Source organism: Lipotes vexillifer, unplaced genomic scaffold (assembly GCF_000442215.2).
Source record: "Lipotes vexillifer unplaced genomic scaffold, Lipotes_vexillifer_v1.1 scaffold777, whole genome shotgun sequence".
In the NCBI taxonomy this organism is placed as follows: domain Eukaryota; kingdom Metazoa; phylum Chordata; class Mammalia; order Artiodactyla; family Lipotidae; genus Lipotes; species Lipotes vexillifer.
Window position 1 is genome coordinate 3,944,261 of NW_006784423.1, and position 11,605 is coordinate 3,955,865.

The 11,605-nt window shown below is 41.7% G+C and overlaps 1 protein-coding gene across 2 annotated transcripts in view; it reads right to left on the minus strand.

The window, feature by feature from the left end:
• TMEM182 (transmembrane protein 182) overlaps positions 1-11,605 on the minus strand; it is a 48,354-nt gene that overhangs the window by 14,089 nt on the left and 22,660 nt on the right. For both annotated transcript variants that reach the window (XM_007456830.1, XM_007456831.1), the window contains exon 4: positions 3,088-3,225. In XM_007456830.1, the coding sequence (XP_007456892.1) occupies positions 3,088-3,225 (138 nt within the window). The remainder of the gene's footprint in view (positions 1-3,087; positions 3,226-11,605) is intronic.

Genomic DNA, 11,605 nt, shown 5'->3' on the forward strand with positions numbered 1-11,605 from the left:
ATCTGTCCAAATAAAGAGAGAGTGTCCAATCTTGTTTGTGGCATTGATAAAGTAGTCACAGAAACTGTGGGCCCAGGCTGCACCTGTTCCCAACTGCCCGGCTGAGCACAGAGTGTTGGCAAAGGAGTGAGGCAGGGAATGACAAGGCAAGCCCTAAAAGGGAGAGATTTTGGAATACTAGTTCCATGGAAAGAGAGCTCTTCGTTTTGAAAACATAACATCTAACCAAAGAAAGCATGACAAGTTCAATCCAGTTTAACTCAGTGAAAGACGACATGCACAGTTCCATGTTAAACGTAGTACAGAACAATCTTGGCTGCCTGCCCCAAAAACCTAGTGTTTAGCACATATTTTCCTATGTCCATATAGAATAGTATGTACGTTTCCATCTCCATATCTGAAAGGATTAGTTGCCTATTAACAAATCTGGGGATGTTAATAACAGACAATTGGAAGGTTTTGAAAATTCTTCTGTCAATAACACTCAGATCTGAGGATGATTGATTTGCCCCATAACTGCTTTAAAAGATGTGTCTCATGGTAGAAACTGCTACCTGACAGTACATTTTAGTTATTCCTGAGAACACCACTTTTACTGTCCAAACTGATAAAAAAATAAATAGTAATGTTTTAATCTCATCCAACAGAATCTCTCTCTGTTCTTGGGAAATAAACAGTCCTATAAAAACAATAAAGAATAGTGCCATGAAGGAAATTAAAAGTCAGATTTAAAAAGAAGTATCCTCGTAATCGTCTGGTTGAGTGGCTTTCAGAACGGGCTCCCAGGACACGGTGGACCCCTCCCAAGGCATTTCTGCATAAAGACCTAGGCCAAGAGGACTTCAGACCCACGCCCACTGCAGCCAAAGATTCACTGGAAAAAGTGAATCCAGTGGTCACAGGCACATGGGTGCAAATCAGATGCTTTAGCTCCCTTCAGAGCCCTCAGCCAAAATAATTCTTTAGATATATTATTTTCTAAAAAAAAGTATAAAATGGAAAAAATGACCAACAATTATTTTCAAAAGCACTACACACACACACACACACACACAGAAACACACAATTCTCTAATAAGACCAAACTCAGGATCAGAGCATTTCTGAGTTTAAAACAATTATGTTGCCCATAATGTTAGTACTAAATTACTACTAGTACGTATTCCCTTTATTGACAAAGATTTTAAAAGATTAAAAAGCAAAGAAGAAGAAGAAACAAATATTTACACATTTTAGTAGAGTGCTATTATTTCTGGGAAGACCGTGCAAAAATATACACCTTAACTAGACCTTTGAATAAAGCGAGAGTAGAATGCGATTTGGGAGAGAAGAAATATTTGGTGAAGAAGATGCTCAGGTTTCAGGCATATAAGGGGTTTGGTCTTATGGAATTATGACGTAAAGAAGAGAGATTATCAGTTACGAGATCTAAGTGAAAGAAGCCAGACACAAAAGGCCACGTACTGTGTGATTCCATATGCATGAAATGTCCAGAACAGAAAACCCACAGAGACGGAAAGCAGCTCTGTGGTTCTCAGGACTGGGAGGGGCAGAGGAGCAGAGGATGAGGTTTCTTTGTGGCGTGATAGAAATATTCTGGAATCAGACAGTGGTAATCTTTGCCCAACTCTGGGAATATACCAAAAAACACTGCATTATATACTTTAAAATGGTAAATTTTGTAGTGTGTGAATTATATGTCAATTATTAAAGTTATTTCTTTAATTATGAGCTCAAATGGCTAAATCTGGGTCCTTGAAAACTCAGTGAAGAAAAGAGTTTTAAATAAAAGACAAAAATAAAGACAGAATAAGTTAAATAGAGGGCCCTGGTCTCCACAGTGGGTTTTGTTTTTTGTTATTGTTTTGTGGGGGTTTTTTTCTTTTTTTTTTTTTTTTTTGCTGTACGCGGGCCTCTCACTGCTATGGCCTCTCCCGTTGCGGAGCACAGGCTCCGGACGCGCAGGCTCAGCGGCCATGGCTCACGGGCCCGGCCGCTCTGCGGCATGTGGGATCTTCCCAGACCAGGGCACGAACCCACGTCCCCTGCATCAGCAGGCGGACTCTCAACCACTGCGCCACCAGGGAAGCCCTGTTTTGTGGTTTTTTAAGCTCTTTGAGCAGAGGATCTATCTGATTATTCTTTTTATTCCCTCTGCAAAAAATTAAGCACAATATTATGCAAAAATAGTGTTTAAAGGAACTATTTGTTAATTGATCATTGATTACATGATTTTGGGCAACAGCATGAGCCATCTTTGCAGTGATTAGAAAGGCAGAGCTCCCCACTCTGTCCCTTTCCTTCATGGTCACTACAATCCCAGATGAGACAACTGGTCCCTTTTATGGGATGCTGCAATAGACCTAACTCAGGTACAGTTTGGTCTTAGTCATAGTGTAGTTTGTCTAAATTCCCAGAACGTTTATGTTTACAAAAAACCTTGTGCTTATGTTTTCAGGTTAGTGCTCTGGCTTTTATTTCCTAATTAAATTTAAAGGTCTTAAAATTCACAAGACTCACCTATTCAATTATTTTTCTATTTGTACTATGACCCTTTTAGCAGGAATTAGACTAGTTAGAAAGCTGACTAAAAAAAATACAGGTTTTACAAAGAAGAGAAGGTATTTAGATAATGCACATGAACCACAATTAAGAAAATGGAATGATGATGATGTAGAAAAAGATGCTTTTTACCTCTAATAAATAAATCATGAAGGTTTGTAATATCATAATGGGGCTACCTTCTTAAGAGCATACAAAAAGCTTCACCTATGCCCAGATGTTAGAGACGTGTTATAACCCCCTTTTCCAGGTAGAAAATTAACAGGATAAGAGAGATTAAAGGGCTCTTACAGAAGAGCTTTCCTGCCTAGTGTCTTCATTCATATAATGTGGATACAATGAGCAAATGGAAAACGGGAAGTCCCTGGAAAAGTGTGTGACATATAGGTAGCTCTCAGGAAATATTGTACATGAATATTAACATATTATTACTACTAGAAGCCTCACCCCTGAAACTAGAAGTGGAAAATATGAAGATATGGGGAAAAACCACAGCTGGAAATCATACCCTTCGCAATGGACGTACCTGCGGCGATGTAGGAGCCTCCCCCGGCTTTATAGAGAAGATGGCTGGCGAAGGGGGCTGCACAGATGATCAAAAAGCTCGCAGTCACCACAGAAACTACCCCAAGAAGCATCAGGACCGCCCAGAAGCCACGGTAAACTGCAGACCCCAGGAGAAAAGGACAAGAGAAAGGCACACTTAGATTGTGAACGCAGCAGACTGTCACACAGTAAGTTTCTCTCTTCAGTTTTCTAATTTCAGCCCCAGCACTGCTGGACGGAATCCCAGGCTGTGGTCCTGAGTTCTCTTTAAAACGAAGCCTCACCAGACGACTTTGGACTCAATGATGCCGAACTTCTATCAACAAGCGCTTGGTATTTACACCACATATGTGCTTAATATACTCTGGGAGCTCATTTTTCTAACCAGATTATCCATGTTAGAAGCAGGAACACCTAACGTTCTATAAAGACTCCTCTTGAGCAAGTTCCCAGATAGGTCACACATAGGTGTTCACACCAAAAGGACAAGGACATAAAAAGGCATTCACATTCACAAATGCTGCCTCTTAATTCCTGCCAAGATAGTGCTTATACCACAGTGATCCCTTAGAAGCTGGTAATGGTCCCCGCAATCTCCTAACAAAAAAGTACACTTCTATTTAGATTGTGACTCTACTGGAAAATAGTCTTAAGGTAATAAAAACGACAAGCAAAGCGAAAAAAAAAAAAAAGTTTGTACAGACTGAGATTTAAGATCAGATATATTTAAGGCTTACTACTTTCTATTAATATTTGTTCCTTGAAAGATTTAAAATGAGAAGCTATAGCGGTCTCTTAGTCAAGGGCCAGTAAGTCTGAATTAATGGATGCAGCTGGTGATAAATAAATTGTGGATTTGGTGACATACTGTGATCAAATAAAGAAGAATTCTAATGTTCATTTTTGAGTGGGATAATTACTGATCTCTTAAACAAATTCCTCATTTCCCAAAGGCTAAAACACAAAAATAAATTCCTATGTGTGTAAATGAGGGAAAGCTCACTGAAACACATTCATGTAATTACAATTTTTTATGAAAATACAGAAACTTTATAAGAAAGCAAAGAATGATTTTTCTCAACAAGCCACCTGGCAGAGGAAAAAATATATCAATCAACTGGAATCTTTAAGAGAAAAGAGAATGGGAGGATGGAAAATCGAGGAGAGGAGCCACTGCAGTTAAATGAGAAAAGAAAGCTTACATTTCCGTGTGAATAACTCGGTTTTGAAGACAGAAACAAAAGACAGGGGCTTCCACCTCACAGGCCAATGCCATCCATCTGGCAGTGGCTGCCAGGCTTGCTGGTGAGGAAGTATTCTGTGGCTGTATTCAGGCTTCTCAAAGCACAGGGCAGTAAAGTACTGATCAGCTCTCAGTGTGGGAAGTGAGAGTGAAAGGCTTTGAGCCAAATGTCGGCCATCCCTGTCCTATCAGAGTTTGCTAGATAATTGGTGAGCCTCACATTTTACACTTTCATTCACTTCATTTAGTGCACTATCACGCGGTCGTTCTGTGGCAAGTGCTAGGGGTATAAACATTCATAAGAGGTGGTCCGGGGAAAAGGAGCCCTTCTATCACCTCTCCAATCACCCTCTGATCACCCTCCAATCACAACTAAGACTAGACAAAATGGCAAACAACAGGAGTTTGGAAAGTAAACAACAGCAAGTGGATTAAGGAGGGAGGTAAAACCTTAATGAAAGATCAACTCAGCTACAAGGGGTTTTCTGGGTTTTTTCTATGTTGTTCATCCAGGATTTGGCCTCAAGGCAAGCCAAATTGGGAACTGTGTAAAAAGGTTCAAAGAGCACAATATCCCTAGTGAAGGCCGTCATGCTGGCTAGAGAAGCAGGAGAGGGGCTCTGCAAGCCAGAGTATGGGGAGACCTCATGTTTTTATTCTCCTCGCCCTGCTTCACAGCCAGCTTCAGACATAGATCTGCACTGCTACCCCCATGGGGGAGTGGACGCTTAACATCCCAAAGATGATCCAACTCTCAGGATAGAAGAATCAGAAAAAGAAACCCAATTGTGCAAAGAGTGGAGGAATCACCTTTTCTCTTGCTGGTCTGCACTGGTGCCGCTGCAGGGAACTCTGCCACAGCACAGGAGACGAAAACTCTGAAGGAACCCCATCTTTCTACCCAGAGAAACTGGGAAAAAGGGGCCATGGAAGCCAGAGGGTGTGGCAGAAAATCCCACAGATGAGAGAGGGCTGGACAAGAGAATCTCCAGTTCTGTGTTTGAATCTGTACAAGTATTGGGCTCACTCCCCACGTTGCACACGTGCAGAAAACACCCAGAGATGTATAGCAAAGGCTCTGAGAACTGAATTACAGTATAAAAACCACCCAAGTACCAGAGCAAGCCGGGAGCGGTGATGCCCCAGGCAGACCCAAATAGCACAGAGAACCGAACTGACAATGCAACTACTATCACAGAGGGAAAGGACAGAACCATGCCAGTCAGTTGCCTATTCAAACAACAAATCAGTATTCTCCAGAGGATTTTAACAATATGCGGAGACTGACAACAAAATATTCAAAATGTCCAGGATACAATCCAAAATTTCTTGATGTACCAACAACCATGAAAATCTGACCAGTTCTCAAAGGACCAAGCGATGAGTAGATGCCAACACAAACACGATCCAGACATGTGAGTTATCAGACAGACTTTAAAGTAGCTTTTAGAACCAGCTTCTGTGAACTAAGGTGAACACTCCTGAAATGAATAAAGATAGAAATTCTCAACATAGAAGAGTAGTATCTATAAACAAGAGAACTAGGCTGAACCTTTAGGTTTAGAGTTGAAACTCTAAAACTTTAGAGTTTACAGTATGTGAGCCTTAGATGGGCTCACTAGCAGAACAGGGAGGAGAGAGGAAAGAGCCATAAACTTGAAGAGAGAACAGTAAGAATTATCTAGTCCGAACCACAGAAGGAAAAGAGACTGAAAAGAAAAATGACTAGAATCTCAGGTACTCGTGGGACAATATCAGAAGATCTCACATTTGTGTCACTGGAGTCCCTAAAGCAGAGGGAAAAGATATTGGTGCAGAGAGAACATTTATAGAAATAATGCCTTCAAACTTCTTAAACTGGGTGAAAGACAAATTTACAGATACAAGAAACTCAGCAACCTCCAAAGAGGGCACACTCAAAGAAATCAGCCTAGACACGTAATAAGAAAATTACTGAAAACCACAGGCAAAGTCTTGAAAGCAGCTGGGGGTATGGGGGTGGAGATGACCCATTAGATGGACAGGAACAGTAATTCCACGGATGGCAAGTCTCTCATCAGAAGTGACTGAGGCCACTGCCCAAGTCAGAGTGGACATTGTGAGCTGTGGGCACGTTGTCACAATCACCGCAAAGTAAGGAAAAGGGTCGCTGGCCAAGATGCTGACTTGGGTGGTGCCCTTTCCTGATCACAGGGTGTGCCTTCAATCAGAGGGGCTGCTCGAGGGCTGAGGGCATGCTGGGGACAGAGCAGCCCTGTGCGAGCAGAGGGCAGAGGAGGCCTGACAGCTTCCACTTTCAGGTTGGGGACCCTGAGGAAGTACACAACAGTAAAAGTCACGGCAAAGAAACAAACAGAAAAAGAAACGACTGAGGCCAGAAGACAGCTAAACAGTATCTTAAAAGTGCCCCAGAAAAAGACCTGTCAACCTAAAATTCTGCCTCCGGTGAAAATATCTTTGAGGGATGAAGGGAAAAGAAAGCCATTTCTCAAGGAGGAAAATATAGACCTTGTCATCAGTAGACCTGCTCTACAAAGAAATGCTAAGGAAATTTCTTTAGGCTGAAGGGAAATGACACCAGGGTTTCCTTGAAATTTCAGAAGTGAAGGAAGAGAAACAGAAAAGGTGGATATCTGTGTAAATATAGTAGATTACTTTTCTCATCTTAATTTCTTTAAAATATATCTGACTGTTGAAAGTAATATATGTATACATATATATGTATATATATATATACATATATATATATGTATATATATATATATATATATACATACATATGGCAAATACAGTAAAGAAATGTAGGTTTCAGAAACAGAGTGACCTGAGTATGCACTCTTATCTGCAATGTAACCTTGGACCACTTACTTAAACTTATGAACCTGTAAAACAGGAATGCTTTCTGAACCTTCACTTCTATAAAATAAGAATGTTTGTGTCCACCCTTTAGAGTTCTTGGAAGAATTACTAATAATGTATTTGAAGTGTGTGGCATATCACAAGAGACCAATGAATGGCACTTATTTTGTGGTTGCTTTTACTGCATGTTAAAATTTCATTAACATGACACAGCAGAGGGTATTATGTTCAGTAATAGGAAAGTGGATTACTTCCCCCAGAGAGCCTTGCACAGTGCTTTTTATGTATCATTGACATTAGGAAATCCCTTTAGATTACAGCATACAGTACAGGTTGTGTTTGCCAATACACACAGTTCCACAGGCTTTCACACTATCTTCCATGGGAAGTTTCCCTGTCCACTGAGAAGGCACTGGCCACGTTTCATACCACATGACTCTACTCTTAATTACCCCAAATACGAACAAACGGGGTCAGATACCTGACACAAAGACCAAAACATGGTGGCCTCTGACCCATGCAGAGATGAGCTGAGCTAATCAGCGTGACCCCTTGAGAACGGGAACACGGCAAAAGGGAGAGGATTCACAGCAGAGGTGAAGCTACAAGGAGGCACTGGTAGCTGATCCAGAAGAGCTGTGGTGAGCCACGGCCATACCCAAGCAAGAGGGCAGGAATTATGGCTCAGGCCACAGAGAGGGCAGAAAAAGCAGAGGAGCCTCTCCACAGAGAGAAGCAGGGGGACCGCCAGAAAGAGAAAACACCGGGTGAGGGTGAGAGAGAAAGAGAGCCAGACGGAAATGGGGGGTAAGTGCTCCCCAGAACTGCTGTTCCTGAGACCTGCTGCTTCCTGCCCTTGGTCTGCCCTAGCAGAGCAGCCTGACTTTGGATTCTGAGTCCCCGGTGAAAGGCAGGAGCAACAGATCTGTACTTAAAGGAGGGGGCACCTGGTTGCCTGAAGAGTTGTGACCATACAGACATAGCTTCCACGTGAAATTCCTTCCTGCAGTCACCACAGGCTTTATTTTCTGCCTGTGCTTCAACGTTCCAAAGTGCGCAACTTTAAGCCTATTTCAAAATTTCTTGGAATTTCCTGTTTCTTAGCTAATTATATTACCTAGTTTGCATATGTGGCACACTTTGATTCCAGAATCGAAATGTTCAGTTGTAACGAAGACTCAGCTCCTGGAACTGGGTAGTTCTTTCACTGTCTGAAGTAAAACTGAGGCAATCAGAGAATTTTCAAAATAAAATGAATGTTTTGAGATATTACTAACTGGGTGACTCTGAGAGACCACAGTTTTCTAACATAAAGCACAGTATCCTTCAAATAAGTTTATAGGAAGGATTGAGAACATATATGAAAAGTAGCCGCATGCAGTAAGGAACCTAATGTATTTGCTATTACTATTATTTTTACATGCCTTGTAATAAAATACTCTTGTCAACAATGTGCTTGACACTTAAAAGATATCTATTTATCTCATGGATCTAGGATGGGGACAAGCTTTCAGTTCTAGTATATAGACACTTTAAAAATTTTAAAGGATGTTCTTGTTTGTTTGGTTAGTGGCTTATACTGTTTAAGACTCCTAGATCTTGAATGTATCTCTGAGAATACTTAATTTGTTTCCTTGTTCTTAATGTGAGCCCATAAAAACTGCAAAGCTTTGTCTTTGAAAGCTTTGGACTGTACCAAGTGAAAACATCTCTAAAAATCCAATTCGACCATTTAATACAATTTAAAGCTCAACTTAAACAATATTGAATTTCTATTAGTTCCTTAGAACATGAAGCAAGATTTACAGTGTAAATAGATTTACATGTAATCTATATCATCACAATTTGGATTAATCAAAGAAAGCTTCATCTGAATCTGTGAAAGGCCAAAATTAACTACTGTCTTCAAAGAAATGAAATTCTGTCAATTCTAAATAAGTTGGTGAACTGACCTAACAAAGTGATCCTTGGTCGGGTGTCGTAATGAGGAAGATGATGAATAATTAGTCTAACAACAGATGTTATAGAAATGGTTCTCCTGAAGTACTCAGTTTACTTTCCTAAATCAATTAAACTTTTACCTTTACAGTATTATCCTGTTGTTTTTATTAGAGAAAAGAGACATCAAATCATTAGAGACTGTGTAGTTCGTTAACTAAGAGCGTATGTGAATGCAAAACTATGTTCATGATGTCTCAGTTCATTCACAAAAAATTGCATAACATAAGGAGTCTTAACTGTACTGCAAATTCAAATTTCAGATTCAAACAAATACTAAACGATCTCACGTCCCAGAAAGTACCCAAAAGGCCTAATTCCAAGTGACACACCTAGGAAGTGTAGGGAGACATCTATTAAGAATCCTTCAGGTAGGAAACATACAAATCACCCCAAACGACAGGACAGTGAAGGCCATGAAATAAAGTGGACTTTTAATTATACACATCAATATGTGTGCATGTGTGTGCATGTGTGCCTGTATATGTAACTGTGCGTGTGTGTGTGTGTATGCTTGTGCAGATTACCACAGAAAGGAAGCCAATGGCAGAAGTGGCACCTGTTCCAAATTCCATGTAAGGGGTTAAAAAAATAAAACCCTACAGTATTTCTTTTCCATTAAAAATGTAATAAAAATGTACAGAAACCCCATTAGTTTAGATGATGGGCAAAAGCAACCTGCAGTTTTAACTGTGGATTTATTTTAGAATAAGAGTCCCATATTCCAAGTCATTCACATCCATCCAATAATCCAAACTGATGTCTCACAAAGGACCTCTGAGCAGGGCCCTGCCAAGTTTGCCTGGTAAACGGGCACGCTGCTGACAACCAGAAGCCACTTAATTTGGCAAACATATTTTGACAGCTCTTCAGGTGCCAGGCACCAAAAGCCGCTAGAGCAAGACAGAACCCTTGCCCTCACAAGTTCAGTCCAGTGAGGGAAAAGCAGTTAACACTGTGTGCTAAGTGCCCTAGCTGAGGGGTGCACAGAATATCACGAAGCCAGATGACTCCTGCACAGAGAGGCCACTGTTTCAGGGCTGGATGGTAGGAAGAGAAGGCCTACAGTACTGGGTATGGTTGAACTGGGTCTGGACGTTTGCCTAGGATGTCAGTAGGCAGAAGGCAGGAGGAAGGTGACGGGGGAAGGGAAAGCAGCTTCCCTAAGCTGCCACCCAGGTGGATGAGGGCAACGACAATGAGGAACCCAGGAAGGTAGCCAGTGCTTTACACGCCACTCAAGGGCTGGCGCTTTATCATACTGGTCCTAGGAAGCCCCTGAAGTCAGTGATCAGAGCTGGTGGCCGCATTTGTATGAGAGTATCATTCCTGTAACTGGATAGAGAATGAACTGGCAGGAAAAAAGACAGAACAGGGAAAACAAGTTATGTAGTTATCACAGCCCCCGAGTGGGGACTAATGCCCGGCAGTTGGGGGAGAGGTAAAACGAGCTTCAGTGATTCCGTTGTTACAGGTAGTAAGAAACCAGCAAGATAAAGGCTGTCTTCATGGATTTCATTTATATGTCAAAACAGTTTGTTCTGTTGAGATACTAAGAAATCTCGTCTTGATTTTGTAACATTTCAACTTACGCGACAAACCCTCTTTCATCCAGAGCATAGGGGGAAAGTCAATCCAAATGATCACAATTCCAAATTCGTAGTGTTTTGATAAATTATTTTGTTGGGTATATAAAAATGTAAATATTATATTTGCAGTTTAAAGATAAACTTAAGTGTTATTCATTTTTCAAAACTTGCTATCTTGCCTCAGACACCTCACAAAGCTAGTTCAGAAAGCTAATCCTGTATTTCGACACATCCTCAAGCACACACAGCGCGAAGTGCTATAAAACGGTCTAAATGAAGCCAAAACAAAACACATCACCCCCTCCACCATGCTCGGCAGCAAACGAGAGCCCCCAGCATATGTCGCCGTAGCTTTAGGCAAGACGCTTCTGCTACACAGGCCAGCAAGCCTGTCCTGCATCTCCATGTACTACTTGTCTTGGCGATGTCGGGAGGGTCTAAAAATACAGCAATGCCCGCACCAAAGCAGAAGGACAGGCTGTACAGAGCGTTCGTGTCGGAGCGCCACAGGCCGGGACGCGCCAAGCCAAGCCATGTGCTCGGCTCGGGCCACTGATTTTTCAGGACAAGAAGAACAGAGAGACCCGACAGAGTTTACTGACTTCCCTCTTGTAAAACTTGGCAATGAAGGAAGAGCTGAGAGGGAGAAAGCGCCTCAGGAAGGAGGGGCAGGGCCCTCACCACCCACACTGGCTGTGACCTTGGGAAAGGCCCAGAAATCATTCTCAAGTTTCTCTTCCTGAGAGTCTTGGGGAGGGAGCAGCCGGAAGGGAGGCTTGCTGGGGAGCTGGGCAGAGGGGTGCTGCAGG